Here is an 18,286-nt window from a genome sequence, read left to right on the forward strand (position 1 = left end):
AAATAATCAATTTGAACCACACTTTCTCGTAAAATGACCAGAATGGGCCAAAACACATGGCAAAGTAATTTTGCTTCATGATAATGCACCATCATGCACTTCAAAAACCAGTTAAAAACATAATAAAAGATCTTGCTTGGGAAGTATTAACCCACCAGCTGTATTCATCAGGCCTTGCTCCTTCAGATTACCACTTGTTCTGATGGCACATGCACTTTCTGAGCAGCACTTCAAAACGTACGAAGAAGTGGAAAATTGGGTCTCTGAATGGATTACTTCAAAACAAAAGTTCTATTGGGACAATATCCACAAATTACCTGAAAGATGGGGGAAATGTGTAGCTAGTGATGGACATTACTTTGAATAAAGCACTTTTGATGTTTCTCTTGAAATTATCTTGTTTTCTTTGATTACAAAATCATTATTAACTTGTACACCTAGTATACTTCTTATATTAAAAAAAAACACTAATATACATACAACTCTATTCCAACAAACTAGATAACCTGGAGGAAATGGACATATTAAGAAAAATGCAACCTTAAAAAAACAATCAGGAAGAATCACAATAGGCGATAACATTGGAAGAAACTGAAGCAGTCATCAAAAAGCTTCCAGCTAACAAAAGCCCGGAGCCAGATGGCTTCACAGGGGAGTTTTACCATACATTCAAGAAAGAACTAAAACCTATCTTCCTCAGACTATTCCAGAAAATTCAACAGGAAGGAACACTTCCAAGCTCCTTCTGTGAAGCCAGCATCACCCTAGTACCAAAACCAGATAAAGACAACTCAATGAAAGAAAATACAGGCCAATATCCCTCATGAACTTAGATGCCAAAATCCTCAACAAAATCCTCAACAAAATCCTAGCAAATCGGATTCAGCATTACATTAGAAAGATCATACACCGTGATCAAGAAGGATTTATCCCGGGGATGCAAGGATGGTACCATATCGGCAAATCAATAAACGTGATACATCACATAAACAAATGGAGATATAAAAATCATAGTCATAACAATTGATGCAGAAAAAGCACTTGACAAAAGCCAACACCCTTTCTTGATAAAAACTCTCAGCTAAGTGGGAATAGAAGAACCATAAAATAAACACAATAAAAGTCCTATAGACAAACACACAGCCAACATCGTATTCAATGGGCAAACACTAAAACCATTTCCCCTAGAACAGGAACAAGAAGGGATGCCCACTTTCACCACTCCTGTTCGACATAGTACTGGAAGTACTACTAGCCATTGCGATTAGACAAGAAGGAGAAATAAAAGGCATCCAAATTGGAAAAGTAAAAGAAGTGTCCTAATTTGCAGATGACATGATACTGGCAGATGACATGATACTGTACATAGAAAACCATGATACTGTACATAGAAAACCATAAAGATTCCATCAAAAATTATTAGATTTAATAAATGAATTTGGCAATGTAGCAGGATACTATATTAACCTGATAACTGGGGAGTTCCCTTTTTAATTACACAACGTACAACGGGCGCATACTCTTTCACTAGGACGTGTCAGTACGTCACACCCAGCAGATGTAATTTTATATTATTATTTTTTATTTATACTTAATTAAAATAAAATATATTTTTTCATTTATTTATATATAAAGCACAAAGTAAAATACAAAATTACAAACAAATAGAAAAGAATACCAACAAAAAAATGGAAACATCGAATTAAAAAATTATAAATCTTACAAAACAATTATAAAGATTACAGCCGAAGCCGGTTTGGCTCAGCAGTAGAGCGTCATTCTGCGGACTGAAAGGTTCCAGGTTCGATTCCGGCCAAGGGCATGTACGTTGGTTGCGGGCACATCCTTGGTGGGGGGTGTGCAGGAGGCACCTGGTCGATGTTTCTCTCTCATCGATGTTTCTAGCTCTCTATCTCTCTCCGTTCCTCTGTGTAAGAAAATCAATAAAATATATTTAAAAAAATATTACAAAAAATATATACCGTCCCTCTCAGGGTGCAACATATATTTCAAGGATGTATTCATATACCCTACCCATTCCTGATAGTGTTTATGTCTGACGTATTTATAGGTCCCGCTCGGTTAACAGGTTAATGCCAAGAAATCTATGGCATGTCTATACACCAAAAGTGAACTTACAGAGAGACTAAAAAAACAATCCCATTTACCATTGCACCAAAAAAATTTATACCTAGGAATAAATTTGAGGTAAAAGACCTGTACTCGGAAAACTACAGGACACTGATAAAAGAGAGAGAGGAAGAAGTAAAAAGGTGGAAGAACATACTGTGTTCATGGATTAGTGGAATCAACATTAAAATGTCCATACTACCCAAAGCAATTTATAGATTCAATGCACTCCCCATCCAATGGCATATTTCAAAGACCTAGAACAAACTCTCCAAAAATTCATCTGGAATAAAGACCCCGAATAACTGCAGCAATCCTGAGAAAGAAAAACAAAGCAGGAGGGATCTTAATACCAGATATCAAACTGAATTTAAAAGTCACTGTTCTCAAAACTGCCTGGTACTGGCACAAGAACAGACATAGAGATCAATGGAATAGAATAGAGAACTCAGAAATCAACCCAAACCACTATGCTCAATTAATATTTGACAAAGGAGGCAAGAACATACAATGGAGTCAAGGCAGTCTCTTCAATAAATGGGAAAATTGGTCAGATACATGCAAAAAAATGAAACTAGACCACCAACTTATACCATACACAAAAATAAACATAAGATGGGAAACCATGAAAATACTAGAGGAATCCAAAGGCAGAAAATCTCAGACATATGCCAAAGCAGTTTCTTTACTGATAACAGTTCCTAGAGCAATGGAAACTAAAGAGAAAACAAACAAATGGGACATCAAAATAAAAAGCTTTTGCACAGAACAAAACAAGAAGGCCCACTGCATGGGAGAACACATTTGCCAATGTTATCTCCGATAAGGGTTTAATCTTCAACATTTATAGGGAACTCATACAACTTGACAAAAGGAAGATAAAAAACCCAATCAAACAATGGGCAATGGACCTAAATAGACACTTTTCGAAAGAGGACATAAGGAAGACCAAGAGACATATGAAAACATGCTCAAAGTCACTAATCATCCAAGAGACGTAAATCAAAATGACAATGCGGTACCATCTCACACCTGTTAGAATGACTATCATCAACAAATCAACAAATGACAAGTATTGATGCTGAGAAAAAAGAACCCTCTTGCACTGCTTTGGTGCAACCATTATGGAGAACAGTATGGAGTTTCCTCAAAAAAACTAAAAATGGATGGAAGAAAATAAAGGAATTTAAGTGCCTGAAAAACAAACAAACAAACAAACAAAAAAACCTAAAAATGGAACTTCCATTTGACCCAGTGATCTCACTTCTAGAAATATATCCCAAGAAACTAGAAACACCAATCAGAAAGGATATATGCACCCCTATGTTCATAGTGGTAAAATTTACCATAGCTAAGATTTGGAAACTGTCTAAGTGCCCATCAGCAGATTAATGGATTAAAAAACGGATTAAAATACACCTATACAATGGAATACTATGCTGTGGTAAAAAAGAAGGAATTCTTACCATTTGCAACAGCATGGATGGAACTGGAGAGTGTTAAGTGAAATAAGCCAGTTAAAGATAAATATCACATGATCTCACTCATTTATGGAAAATAAAAACATAAATTGATGAACAAAAACAGATTCAGAGACATACTGTCAACCTCAGAGGGAAGGCAGGGAAGGGTGGGGGTAAGGGAGAGGGTAAGGGAGAGAGATCAACCAAAGGACTTGTATGCATGCATATAAACATAACCAATGGACACAGACAATAGGGGGGTGTGGGTATAAGTGGGAGTGTTGGGAGGCAATGAGGAGATAAGGACACATATGTAATACAATAATAAGATAAAATAATAACTAATATATATGGTTACATATAAGAGAAGGGACATAGAAAGGACTCCTTTGAATATACCTTGTTTTACAGTTTTTGCTTAGAAACCACTTGAGTGTATAGTGTTAAAATAAATCATGAAAACTAAACATTGAGAGGATTAAAAGGGAAGGAAATGGACCAAATTATATGTCTAATTGGTAACATAATCAGAAGTTTTTTTCAAGTGATTTTCAAACAGTTTTCAATTATACAACTCTACTGGATCTCTTCTGTTAGTAACATGTAGGCATTGTCTGTTTGAAACAGTTGTATGCAGTGTAGATTAACGCAAATAGGTAACTTTGTACATATAATTAAGGGACTAACATTTTCAGTTTAAGGGGAAGATGTAGTGAAGCAAAAACTCCAATCTTTTTAATGTGTCAAGGCAAAGAAATTTGCAAGAACATGGCATTATAAATTTTAGCCAGTGGATCTGAATTTTTTTTTTTTTTTTTATCATACATACCTTTACTGTCAAGTTCTTAGTGGGACTAGTTCTAGAATCTCTCAGTATCTCTTATGTATCTTCAGTACCACTAACCTCTTTTCTTCCTGCTACATCTGAATTTTAACAGGGTTGTTTTTCAGTTATAGTGTTCAAAATGAATCAGTAAAATACTGACACTGTTCAAAGTAATTTGTGCAATCTTAATGCATCTTAAATGGTAGAAATTAGTGTACTGTGGCAGAAATATTTGGCAATAGTGATATATCTCAAAGACATTGGCAATGGAGTTTTTTTTATATCCAACTCATTTTAGTGATTCTACCTTCCTTTTTCTACATTGCAAATAATTTGTGTATGTGTTTTGTTTTAGATGGTTACTCATATGAAAAGGAAGCAATGGAAAATTGGATCAGCAAAAAGAGACGTACAAGTCCCATGACAAATCTTGTTCTTCCTTCAGCAGTACTTACACCAAATAGGACTCTGAAAATGGCGATCAATCGATGGCTAGAGACACACCAAAAGTAAAATTATATTGTATTATTTACATTGTATCAGTGATCTCATTTGAATGATTTAAAGGTAAATACTAATTGGACATTATTAAAAGCAAAAGAGGAGAAAGGTAAACTTCTTAAATTTAGTTACCTACAAAAACTATATTTTAATTCTTTAAAATATATGGGCTAAATAACACATCTAACCTCTTTTCTGTTTTTACTATAAAAGCTTTTTTATACAGTGAAAAAAATCTGAACCTCTAGCAAATAAAGTTTTACTTTGACTTTAAATTGCAATGCTCAATTTTATTATTAGATTAACTAGAGGCCCGGTGCATGAAATTCGTGTAGGGGGGAGGCCCCTCAGTCCGACCTGCACCCTCTCCAATCCGGGAACCCATACACCTGGAGGTCACAGTTTGATTCTATGATTAGGGTGCATGCCTGGGTTGTGGGCTTGGTCCCCAATAAGGGGCAGTTGATCAATGATTATCATATTTCTCTCTCTCTAGCCTCTCACTTCCTTTCTCTGAAATCAATAAAAACATTAAAAAAAAAGGGGGGGGGGGGGCGCGAGTCTAGCTACCACAGAAAGCTCCAAATGCCTTTTCTCTATAATTGCTGCTTTGTACAATTTCTGTCATCCTAATACTGTATTGCTGAGTTTTTGTGTGTGTCATAGCTAGAAGTGTTTATGGTTTTTTTCAAATTACACATGCTTCTCATATTCTTATTTATGAGGATAAAAAGGGCATCCTTATGAGGATAAAAAAAGGAACATGTTCTAAAAGAGAAAGGATGCTAATGTAATTTTAACCACTTTCTTTAATTGGGAGAGCCTACCATTGGACCAGATATCTTTTGTTTTGATATTTGTAATTTTCCTATCTGATTTTTACATAAAAATTATAAAAATCATCAGTCATTTATAGAAAAACAATAAAAGTTTGGTTATAAAAATAACCAGTCTTTTCTACATTTCACCAGTATAGTTTGTTATACAAACTGGCTAAAAAAAAATAGGATGCCAATAATTTACCAAATGAAGTACTTACACATAAACCAAAGCCAACCAACTCCCCCTCCTCACAAACATACATACAACTAAACATACAAACATACAAACAACCACACAGGCAAGGACACCACATGAACCCTCTGCTGCGCTCTCCAGGCAGGCCCTGCCCTTCGCTCAGGACCACACGGAGCAGCACTCACACTCACCTGCCCGCTGTCCAGGCCTCAGGACTGACCTGGAGCTTCCCAAGGAGACTACCTCTTCTGGCGTGACTGAAGCAAATATCTTAGCTTTCCTAAGAATATATCAAAATCATAATGTCATGTAATAAATTCTGACAGTCACAATGGAGCTCCACACAAGTCATCAAGAATTATTTGTTGACTCTTCTTTCGCACCCAGTTTTTAACCTTTAGCTTAAATATATATATACCTTGAAAGATGGACTTAAAATACGATATTTAGCTTTATTCATAATAGTAATAGCTGTAACCAGACAATAACCTGCAGTAGTATCAGGGAATACCTAGGCTTATGTCAGGATTTTGTTACAGAACCACCCAGTTTAATGTTCACTCTCATTCATATTAGTTTGAAACGGAAATATGTGTGTATAGACAAATACACACTTATAACCGAGAAATACAAATGTGCTGAAGAACAAACTTATATTAATCGTGTTCACTGTTGTCAAAACGTTAAGAGTTACAGTACTAAAGATATCCTGTTGGCAGTAAAAACACACCAAAAACAGGTAAGAAAATTACAGAATGCTCTTCATGCTTTCTTTCCTGTTTCAGGCAAAAAGACGATTTTTGACCCTTGAATATTTTGGATTTCTAGAAGCTGTCACACCTTTATTTTAAAATTATGACAAAATGAAATTAAATAGGCATTTAATAGTATTACTATGAAAATAGGCTTTTCACTATTTCTCTAGGGCAGTGGTCAGCAAACTCATTAGTCAAAAGAGTCAAATATCAACAGTACCACGATTGAAATTTCTTTTGAGAGCCAATTTTTTAAACTTAAACTTCTAACGCCACTTCTTCAAAATAGACTCACCCAGGCCATGGTATTTTGTGGAAGAGCCACACTCAAGGGCCCAAAGAGCTGCATGTGGCTCGCGAGCTGCAGTTTGCCAACCACAGCACTAGGGTAAAAAGATCACCTGGAGTAAAGCAAGGCAATAGTTGTCACCAGGACATGTTCTACTTACCCATGGTTGCTTTAAAGTAATGCAAAAACAAATTCTATTAATAGTCTTTATTCCATGTGGAAAAGTACAGTAGTTGTGCAGAAACAAAACTACATAACAAAAGAGTAAGACTCTCAAATATTAAAACAATAAATAAGCCGTAGAAGTTATAGCAGAACTCATGAAAAACCTATAAAACAACAACAAAATACAACAGGAACAAATGTTGAAGAATAACACCAGAAGATTCCTATTCGTACAAAACCATAAGGATGCTCACAGGAACTTCATTACGATGATTCATTTTTAAAACATTCTGTAAATATAGAACTTCCTTCTCCCCAATTCTAGAAAATAATTTTCACATCCCAACATATAAAACACACTCCCACCTCTCTCAAACTAGCATTTTAACATCCTTCAATAGCACACCATTTTCATATAAAAATACCTTTAATCCAAGGCTCATTCCTGTACCTTATCTTTACAAATGAATAATACATCAGTTTGAACTTAAGTAGCACCTCAAAGGTGTTCATATAAATGAAATAAAGTGCCGTTACTGGTACACTGTTAACATGCCATAATAATATAGTGTTCAGTGCAATAACCAGCATGGATGACGTTTACATAGAACATGCAAATATGACTTTTTTTTTTTTTTTAAGATTAGCTACTTGAAATAGTATATACAAGTCTGGATACACTTGGCTATTTAATATATACAACATGTGTCTATAAAGTAATGATTGTGTAATAAAACAAAAGCAACCAACGAACCAGACTTTAAGGATTCAAATTAAATACTGTCCTTAAAGGATCTTGAAAGCTTGTTGCAGGAGTGCTATCCCCGTTAAAAGCGGTTTGGGAACCAACGGAAAGTAATTTATGTCACCGAGAATGCTATATCCTTCGTATTCTAGCCCAAACCCAACCTGACCACCAATCAGGATTCCAAATAGCTTACACTGTTTCCAAATATCAAAACACCTTGAAATGGGAATGTAGCTCAAAAAGGTGCTATAAAAATATGTTTAATGAGAACCATAACAGAAATAAGTGCTCAATCCTCTCCAGGGAACAGCTGTGAAGGGAACAATACTTGGCTGTTCTTGTATTTTGCTTAAGAAAATCAGGTATATAACATGTATAGTCACACACATTCAGCTAGAATCACTGGGGTCTTAATTTTATATATAGATATATAAACTGGGGTTTGACTAGATGGAACTGTAACTAGAAAATTCCATCTTTCCTAGAATACATCATCTGGCAATTTAGTCATGAGTTAAAACTATCACTTAGACATTTATATTCTCTAAGAAATAGTATGATTTTTGCCATATAGCAGAGGACTAGACACTTATATTCTCTAAGAAATATTATGATTTTAGTTACATAGCTAAGACTAGGAGAAAGGTGATAAAAACCAAACAATTTCATAAGAGAAAAAGCACAAGTTATTTGGTTGCCTTAAGTGTTTAACTTAATAGGCATAACTGATTGCAGTTTTCAGTTCTGGTTAGCATTCTTATGGATGGTGACTTCGGGTACTTATCCCAGTAATTTTATCCCACATTTTAAATAAATCAGATCCGCTCCCAAGGGAAAAAAGAAAAAGAAAAAAAATATGGCTGAAAAGTAAATTTTTCCCCCTCATTAAAAAAATACTTTAATTACCACCAAGAGCCAACACAGTTTTCCACATCGCCCCAGCGGGTCTCTCTCCCCGGGCTCACACATTTGACTCTATGAAGGACCGCTTTGGCTTGGCGGAGGGGAGGAGACTCCTGTGGGCTTCGCTGCCGATGTGTGGGGGCTGCTGCTTGGAGATGCTCTCCTGGTACAGATGGGACACAGTCTTGGCCACCCTGCTGTCTTGGCAGTGGGCTGGACCCGGGCCCTTCCTTTCTTCTAGCTCCTTCCCAGGGGCCCCATTGTGGACGCTGCCGCCCAGGGTGGGCACGGCGCAGGACCTGGCTTGGCTGTGGTACCCGGCTGCCGCCTGTTTGAGGGAGGCCCTCTCCGGGTTCGAGGCCTGCAGGCCGGCTGCAGGGGTGTGTGACAGCAGCAGCCCCTCGGGCCCGGCAGCAGCGTGCCAGGTGCGGCCGGGAGGATTGCTCTGCTGCTGCTGCTGCTGGAACCGGGCCGTCTTATCCGTGATGCCCATGAACGGCGTGTTGCGGGGTCTGTGCTCGGCGGTGCCGCTCTGCACTTGGGGAGCAGCCTTGTCTCTGCCTCGGGCCTCGGGTCCCTGGCCCTTGAAGCCGTCGGAAAAGCTGCTGCTGGACGTCAGGCTGCTGGTGGAGCTGGACATCTTGATGCTGCTGGAGGGAGACCCGGAGGAGCCGGAGCTGCTGAGGGAGGCGGGGTGCCGCAGGTCGCTGCCGCCCACCTGCCCGCCGTGGCTGTGGCCAAGCGGGGCTCCATCCAGGGCCCCGGGGGTGTGAGCCAGCAGCCGCTCGGCGCTCTTGATCTTGCTGGGCAGCGGATAGGCGGCGCCGCTGTCGCTGTGCTGCATCTGGACCCCATGGCCCGGGCCCAGCCGCTCCATGAACCGGCCAGGACCCGGCCCTGCGGAGAACGTGCCTGCGCCCTCCGCCAAGTTCGGGTGCAGGTGCAGGCTTCTGCCACCTGGGGGGGCTACGGAGCCCCGGCCGGGCATGGGGCTCGGGGGAGGATGCGGGGAGGAGCCCTGCAGCCTCATGCTCCCTCCCCTCGCACCCGCCGGCCCGGCGCCCAGGTGCTGGCTGGTCTTCACGATCTGCGCCTGCTTGGTGGGCTGCACCACCAGCCCCGGCTGCGCCACCGGCTCCCGCGGGGGCTGGGCGGCCCCGGGCCGGTGCTGGTTCTGTGGGTTCTGTGGCGAGGCGGGCCTCATCTTGGCCTGTAACCCTTCTTGCAGGTTCCGGATGTAGGGGGACGGGGCGGAGGGATGGGGCCTGGAAGCCAGGGAAACCGAGCCGTCCTGCGGAGACGTTTCCTCTTCGGCCTCCACCAGGGGGAAGGGGTCCTCGGGCCCCGGGGCCGGGGCCGGGGCCTCCTCTTCGTTGTCCGAGTCCGTGGGAGCGGCGGGCGGCGGGCACTGCTGCTTCTGCTGCTGGCTCCTCTGGACCTGCTTGCACTCCTCCTCCACGCGGGCCAGGAGCCGCCGGATTTCCTGGTTGGTGGGGCAGAGCTTCATGGCCTCCCGCAGGTCCGCCAGGGCTGCCGTGAACTGCCTGCATGTGAAGGAGAAGGCACAGTCACAGGCCAGGCAAACACACAGGCTCTGAATGCAGCTGCTCCCAACCCAGCGCGGCTGAGAAGGGAGCCGCGGAGGCTTGAACCCTCACTGGCAGGCAGGGCCCATGTAACCAGCTTAGAGCCACGCAGCTCAGCGGGACCGCTAATTCCAGGCCAGATCCGCATGACTCGGGCCCTGCTGCCTCTACAAAGACCACTGGGCTGGGAGTGAGAGCAGGCCTAAGCCTGTGGCTGTCAGAACCCCCTTACAGTTATCCGTCCTCTCCCCGCTCACCACACCACCTCTTACTCTGAAGTCCTATGCCTCCTTCCCCCTCTCCACCACCCCCACTCCAGGTCTCCAGGGGGCGGTTTTACTGGATTATACAGCGCACCTGGGACCTTCATGTTGCAGTGTGTGTCTGCTGCGGTGGAGGGAAGGCATAGTCATGCAGGTGTCAGAAGGAAAGAAAAGCTTAGCCATTGCCAGCAATCCCCACTCCTGTGCCTCTTGGAAGCTGCCCTTTTAGGATGAAAAGGGATGAGACGGCGGCCTATGAGCCAGAAGCCCCCTCGTCAACAGCAGCTCCGACCCCAGAAGCACCTCAGCAGCTCTGAGTCACACATCTAACCCCAGACAGTACCTGCTGTTTCTCTTCGCTCTCGCCCTGGCATAAAAGGCTTCATAGGACTTTGGTTTCAGTTCGAGCGCCTTGGAAGCAAATTCTTCCGCCATGCCGAAGTCCTGGGGTCGGCATGGAAACAGATGAGTCAAAAGCAGCATTGGAACATGATTACAGGAGACTGTTTAATGAGTTTTGCTCTAAAGGTCAGCAGAGAATTGGGACTTCGCTGGAGAGAGATGAAGGGCAAGGCACGTGTGTTTTTCTGTTTAGTTTTTAAAGTTGGGAGATAGTTAAAACGTATTAATATCCTTAAGAGGAGGGTCCCGCAGGGAAGCAAAAAGAGATGATTCGGGAGAGAGAGCTGGTAAAGCCGTGCACCAGAAGGCGGGAGCAGATGGACACACAGGAGGGTCTGCTCAGAGGGGGCCCGGGCGCGCCCTCCACGCTAACAGGACGGGAGGCAGAACAGCGGGCCCAGGAGCAGACAGGTCAACAGATCTGGTGGTGGGAGGGCGAAGTTAAAAAACAAGTAGAAGAGAGAAGTACTAAAAACAAATCTACTAGCTATGGGTTACCAATTAACCGAGTTAGCTGCTATTGGTTACAACTTAAAGCAGTTACTGGCATAACTTCTTAGCAAACACAGTAAGCTCCAGGCAGGTTGCAATACAGCTGAGTTGAACTTTACCATGTGAATCTGGGGCTGGGCCTCTAGGACTGTGCTGGCCCCATGAGGCTGGGAGGGGTGGGGGGAGGGGCGGTTTGCACTGAAGCAGAGGAACTACCCCCAGGTGCACGCAGTCAGCGCCCTGAGAGACGGGCAGTGAGAGCGACCCAAGGACAGTCATGCAAGAGGAGCAGCGTGCCATATGCCCGGCTTGCAGCAATGTGCACGCAGCTCAGATGTGGGCGGGGGGGGGGGGGGCACGATGGGGGTTCTGTGGGTGGGCTCGCCTCCCCCACTGCAACCACAGGTTACAGCTGAAGGACTGGAACGAGGGGCACAGCTTACGTTTGTTTTTCTTCGGCAGCGAGACAAGTTGAGATAGAGAGACACTCTTAGTTCATTGAAGGGCCTCATGTCCTCTCCGAGTCCTTCTCGAGGGAACTTCCTTAGGGCGTACTGGTACCTCTGGGCTGCCTCCTTCATCTTCCCCTTCTAGGATCCAAACATCACAGACAGTCATCCTGTACCAGAGGCTCCAGGACAGACAAGCTCCCACACCCTAAAGAGGTCATTCTCCCCACCCCCCTACCCCGCCTTCCCGCCGGCTGCCAAAACCATGCCAGCACGCTGAAAGGGTCCTGAAGAGAAAGCGCCACAGCCAGAGTCAAACGCTAACCAGCGTGAACACCCGTGGCTTCGCCGGCCACCGGGCCCTGTGCTTCACAAGGTGAGAGGGAAGCTGGTTTGACAGGAAGGCGTCTGTAAGCTGCCAAGCTGATCACTATCCTTTTTTTTTTTTTTTTAATATATTTTATTCATTTTTTACAGAGAGAAAGAGAGAGGTATAGAGAGTTAGAAACATCGATGAGAGAGAGTCATCGATCAGCTGCCTCTTGCACACCCCCCACTGGGGATATGCCCACAACCAAGGTACATGCCCTTAACCCGAATCAAACCTGGGACCTTTCAGTCCGCAGGCCGACGCTCTATCCACTGAGCCAAACCGGTTTTGGCTGATCGCTATCCTTCTTAACACAGCACATTATCATCCGTTATATATTTTTGAAAACCTTTTTGTGCATGTCTCTCATTTGATATATCATATCTCAGAGATATTTTAATGCTAAGCGTAACAGAAATCAAATGAAAACACAATGCGGGTCCTAAGGCAAGCCGAGTCTTGCTGCAGAATAATAATTTTTCTTTTGAGAGGGCTTTAAAAATCTGAACAGCACCAGGCGGCATTTTCCAGGCTCCAGAAAGCCATCTCCGATGCTCAGCCGGTCCTGCGCAGCAGGTGTGCGGCCTGCTGAAAATGGCTTGGCAGTTCTAACGTAATTGCCAACCAAAATTCACATTAAAGCCACTTCAAAGCTGCAACGGTACGCGCTCTGAACTCAATTTCAAACTGATTCCTAGACAGGAACCCTGCTGGGTCACGCGACATGCCTATTTATTTATTATTCTGGAAAAGGGAAAAACTAAAAGCGTTGCAAGTGCTGTTGTCTCCTGGTAAAAAGGATTAAAATGGCCATAATCTAGGGCTTTGTTTTTAGAATCTTTTAATTCTATCTAATCACAGACAAGGAAAGAAGGGTGATCTATGTAAATGGCCCAAGCATCCAACTAACACCGGGGGGGGGGGGGGGGGGGGTTTGGCAAAATACAGCCTGCGGGTCAAGGGTGGCTCGCCGCTGATTTTTACCAGCAGTTTGGGATGCAGCCACGCCGCTTCACTCACATATAATCTGTGGCTGCCTCGCCCACACAGCACCGAGGCTTGGGGGACACAGACCAAACAGCAAAGCCTCCCCTAGTTACTGTCTGGCCCTTTCCAGTCAAAGTTTGCTTTTGACCTAATCAGATACACACACACACACACACACACACACACACACACACATACATACACACATACACACACACACACACACACACTCTCTAAGTGGCCAGATTATTGTGTGTTCAGAAATCATAACTTTCTGGCCACTCAGTGTATATTACTTAATATCTTAAATAAAAACAGTTTCACACTCTAGAAGCTTAAAGACACTAAAATAAGATAAGCAAGGCTTGCTCTCTTGCTCTTTTCCGGAAATGTCTCCTGAGTGCTCCTCTCCGCCACTCCCGGCTCTGTGCACTGAGGAGTCTCCCGAGGATGTGCCAGTTAAATCAGGAGCGACCCTGCCTTCACAGGGACTCACTCAGAGGTCACGGCTCTCACACAGGAGAAGTGCTTTCTACCTCGAAGCCTCTGCCGTCAGGACATGAGCCTGGGCAGCAGGCCAGCGGCCTCTCTCGGAGCGTCTACGGAAGCCACGCTCCGTGGGCCCCGTGCAGCCGCACAGCCACATCTGTTATGCACCTGACTGAGAGGCTGCTCGCGGGCCACGGCATCACCACTTACTTTGTACAACACGTTTCCTTCTTCCATCAACTTCTGCAAAAGTATAATCAAAATGTCAGGCTTGGAGGTAGCCATCGCCCAGGCAGCATTTCCTGCAAAATAAACACGCAGTGAGAGGCGCCGCAGTGGCCTTGCAGGAAAGGAGAGATCTTCCCGGCCCAGCCCAGTGCCATCACACACAGCGGGACCCCACGGCAGGGACTTAGCAGCAGAGACCACTGCTGGTGGGTGACCTGCAGCCTCCAGAGGGCAGCACAGCCCCGGACAGGGACAGGACCCCTGCTGGCCTGCCGCTGGACTAAGCAAGCACTTGGGAGGGGAGCTGTACTGGGCACAAACTGTTATCCCGGCGAGAAAGCACTGGGAAACGAGAGCAGCAGAGCAGCCACGAACCACCCCTCCCTTCCGATGGGCATCGGGGTGAAATTAAACAAGGCTGCATAGTAATCACTTCATTTCCAGCCGTGCCCATGACCACTGGCAGGGGAGGTGTGTGTTCTCGTGTGCGCTCCTCTGCAGCCTGCTATCACCCCACTCTCGATGCCTCGGCTCTATCCCTCTTTCCTCTTCCCATGCTCTTGGACCTGTCTTGACTGGGAATCGAACCCGGGACACTTTGGGCCTCAGGCTGATGCTCTAACCCCTGACCCACGCCGGCCAGGGCCAAACACCTGACAGCTTATCCTGGGAGCCGCTCACCCTCCCTCTCACCGCTGAATGGAGGCATTTACTGACCTAATTTGGCTCCTTTCCTCAGCAGCGTGACCACGACCGATGTGTTCCGACAACCGATGGCCCTGTCCAAGGGACGCATCCCGCTGTGGTCCACGTGCTCGATCACAGCGCCCTTGTCCACCAGGTACAGCACCTGCGGGGGACAGAGGCATGAGGGGCGGCTCCTGGCAGGGGTGCTGTCCTGGGCCACCTGCAGGGCCTGGCTCAGCGGCTTCTCCTGGTGGCAGGTGCCTCTGGCCATCAGGGATCCTAGCATGGAAAGCAAGTTGACAGAGAACAGGGAAGAGCAGTGGCAATCCATACCTAGAGCCCCGCTCTGTTAGCGTGAATTTGAAATCGGCAGGGAGGCTCCCCGGGAGGGGCATGTGTGCACACACACTCACATATCACAGGCTGGTACATGCACACGTCACCGTGTGTCTGCCTCACCCCGTCTGGAGCCACAAGAAGAGACAGGGAGGAGGCCCTGTAGGAGGCCCCGGGCAGCAAGCTGGAGGCTCCAGGCACCGGCACCTCAGAGACACTCAGACCCACACAGCGGGGCACAGCGGGCCGGACAGATGAGCAGCGTGGGATCAGAGGGACCCGATGATTACTCAGTTCAGGGCTTAGGAATGAGACCTGGATCCTGGGACTACAAAGATGACACGTTGGAGACCCTTGTCACTTGGGCTATACAGAGAACAACAGGAGAAACCACTCTGGCACTCACACGGCTCCGCTTACTGAATAGGAAGATGGTAGCCAGTGTCATGTGGATCTGACAGATCCACCCTGTCAGTCCGCCCGCTGTTACAGATGACAACAGTGGGATATGCATCCAGAAGATGGGGAGAACACCGACACGTCAACAACAAAATCCCGAATAACCCGATTTAAAAACAGGCAACGGATCTGAATAGATGTTTTGCCAAAGATGATACACAAATGACCAATATGTACGTGAAAAGATGTTCAACATCACTGGTCATTACGGAAATGCAAGTAAAGTAATCACAACCGCAACGAGGGTGTGCCTCTTCACACTGTTGGCATGGCTACCATACACACAACAAATAAAGCAGCGGATAGTGAGTGTGGGTGAGGATGTGGAGAAGCAGGAACCCTGTGCTTCGTTGGTGGGAAGGGGAAATGGTGCAGCCACTTGGGACAGTAGGGAGGTTCTTCAAAAAATTAAAAATAGAATCACCAGCCGAAACCGGTTTGGCTCAATGGACAGAGCATCAGCCTGTGGACTGAAAGGTCCCAGGTTCGATTCTGGTCAAAGGCATGTACCTTGGTTTGAGGGCACATCACCAGTAGATGGGTGTGCAGGAGGCAGCTGATTGATGTTTCTCTCTCATCAATATTTCTAGCTCTCTATCTCTCTCCTTTCCTCTCTGTAAAAAAAATAAATAAAATATATTTTAAAAAAAATAGAATCACCATTAGATCCAGCAATCCCACGTCTGGGTCTACCCCCTAAAGAATATGCGCAGATCTCAAAGAATCTGTAGGATCTTAAAGACACACTTGCATATCCATGTTCTCAACAGCACTATTCACAATAACCAAGAGGGGGAGAAAGCGTAAGCGCCCATGGGTAGGTGAATGCGTACAGCAAATGTAGTGCATATACACAATGGACTGTTTATTCAGCCTTAAAAGGGAAGAAAATCCTGTCACGTGAAGACACTATGCGAAGTGAAATAAGCCAGGCGGCAAAGGACAGATCCTGCAGATTCCACTCATGAGGTACCCTGAGCAGTCCAATGCAGAGAGACAGAGCGTGCAGTGGGGGTTCCCAGGGAAGGGAGGAGTGAGGAAGAGTTGTTTAATGGGGACGGGGTTTCAGTTTGGGAAGGTAAGAATGTCTAGACATCGGTGGCACAGCAGGGTGAGCACAGTTCACACACAGAATCTTCTCTTAGAAATGGCTCCGGTGGCACATTTTACGTTCTTTTGCTCATCACAGTTTTTAAAAAGGTACTAGAATGCTACACTCCTTCACTGTTCCCTGTTGTTGATGGGCTATAGGATTTTGTAAGGTATAAGATAAAAAGTACAAGATGAAAAGTGTGAGTGTAGATAGGTGAGATTCAGTTAAATAGCTATTTCTGAAAATCAGTATTAAGGACAGTTTACAATGTCTGGGAAATAGAGACTATCTTGCTCTAATGTCACTAGCTTTTAAAAGCATCAGGGCCCAGATGTGCCGGCGACCATGGTTTGTTCCAATGTAACACCTGTCTCTCTAGGTAACCCTGACACTAGACATTAAATATTCAAGCATGGTAACTCTAAAGGGGCCGAGCAGTCCTCTAGTGCTTGCTGGGACCAGAGATGTGAATCCAGACAAAGACATGGTTTCCACCCCGAAAAGCAGTTTTCAGCTCTTAGTTTATTAAGGTTTTGTCCCCTAGATCTCAATTAGGCTTAAGCATCAGTCAAGAGATAAAGAAAGTGCCCAAAGCATTCTAGACAATGCCATATTGGCTTTAAAACGAACCAGCTAATTATCTGATTAGCAACTTCTCGTATACACAGAAGTGATTTTTAAGTGATCTATATAAGAATTCTATTTATACGGATTACTATAAGAAAATTAGGCTACACAGGCATGTGTGTGTACCCATTGTACATACAGCTTGTAATCATGTATTTTTAAGCTTTTCAGAGTCTATTCAAATCTTTATTACATTCTGGAGTAGACTGTCACACAATTAAATAAAAACAAAAATATGCCACAACACAACACTCACACACACACTCAGGCACATACACTCTCACACACACACTCTGGATGTGGTTCGGGTCAGGGTTTCTCTGTGGCACCAGCCCTGCACGCAGCGTGACCACGGGTGGTACCTACGGTCTCTGCGTCGCCGTAGAAGGCCGCCAGGTCCAGGGGGGTGCGGCCGTTCTTGTCCATCTGGTCTATCTCAGCTCCTTCCTCAACCAGGAACTGGACCACGGCCCTGTGGCCTTTCAGACAAGCCCAGCTCAATGCTGACAAGCCCTCTTTGTCCAGAGAAGAAAGGGTGGCACCTGAAAGAAGAAAAAGCCCAATCACAGACCTTGAAAACTCAAGACAAAGCCCGGGTGAGGTGCTGAGAAGCCTGAGGCTGCCTCGGGACCTGACTGTCCTGCTGAAGCCCAGGAGTGGGTATGCAACTTCATTACCTCTTCTCTCCCTCCTTCAGTCAGACGTAAACTTAGAACTAGAAGGCACGGAATCAGTCCGCCAAAGCTCTCGTCTCTGTCCATCCCACAGAAACCCCCGAGGAGCAGACATGCCGCTACCTTTGGAAAGGAGGAACTCCACGGTGCTCAGGTGCCCTTCGCAGGCGGCCACCATGAGGGGGGTCCTGCCCTGCTTGTCACTCAGGTTCACATCGCAGCCGCGTTCCAGCAGCAGCCTCACGATCTGAAACAAACACACCGCGTCACGATCCCCTGCTCCACGGCACACCCTGCTCTCCGTCCCGAGGCAGGACTGCCCGCCTTTAAAAGTCCCAGAGGGACTC

General features: G+C 45.2%; 2 protein-coding genes across 18 annotated transcripts in view; one reads left to right on the forward strand and one right to left on the reverse strand.

The window, feature by feature from the left end:
* WDSUB1 (WD repeat, sterile alpha motif and U-box domain containing 1) overlaps window positions 1-4,947 on the forward strand; it is a 37,217-nt gene extending 32,270 nt beyond the window's left edge. For all 5 annotated transcript variants that reach the window (XM_036420558.2, XM_045575382.1, XM_045575383.1 and 2 more), the window contains one exon: window positions 4,775-4,947. In XM_036420558.2, coding sequence (XP_036276451.1) covers window positions 4,775-4,932 — 158 coding nt within the window. In that variant the 3' untranslated portion in view covers window positions 4,933-4,947. The remainder of the gene's footprint in view (window positions 1-4,774) is intronic.
* A 2,226-nt stretch (window positions 4,948-7,173) lies between these two features.
* The window catches only part of TANC1 (tetratricopeptide repeat, ankyrin repeat and coiled-coil containing 1), a 232,095-nt gene continuing 220,982 nt past the window's right edge, over window positions 7,174-18,286 (reverse strand). For all 13 annotated transcript variants that reach the window (XM_045575604.1, XM_045575597.1, XM_045575603.1 and 10 more), the window contains 7 exons: window positions 18,063-18,186; window positions 17,632-17,807; window positions 14,781-14,913; window positions 14,046-14,137; window positions 11,984-12,130; window positions 10,990-11,090; window positions 7,174-10,341 (listed from right to left, as the gene is read on the reverse strand). In XM_045575604.1, coding sequence (XP_045431560.1) covers window positions 8,856-10,341; window positions 10,990-11,090; window positions 11,984-12,130; window positions 14,046-14,137; window positions 14,781-14,913; window positions 17,632-17,807; window positions 18,063-18,186 — 2,259 coding nt within the window. In that variant the 3' untranslated portion in view covers window positions 7,174-8,855. The remainder of the gene's footprint in view (window positions 10,342-10,989; window positions 11,091-11,983; window positions 12,131-14,045; window positions 14,138-14,780; window positions 14,914-17,631; window positions 17,808-18,062; window positions 18,187-18,286) is intronic.

The sequence above is a fragment of the Pipistrellus kuhlii genome, unplaced genomic scaffold (assembly GCF_014108245.1).
Source record: "Pipistrellus kuhlii isolate mPipKuh1 unplaced genomic scaffold, mPipKuh1.p scaffold_m20_p_7, whole genome shotgun sequence".
Lineage (NCBI taxonomy): Eukaryota > Metazoa > Chordata > Mammalia > Chiroptera > Vespertilionidae > Pipistrellus > Pipistrellus kuhlii.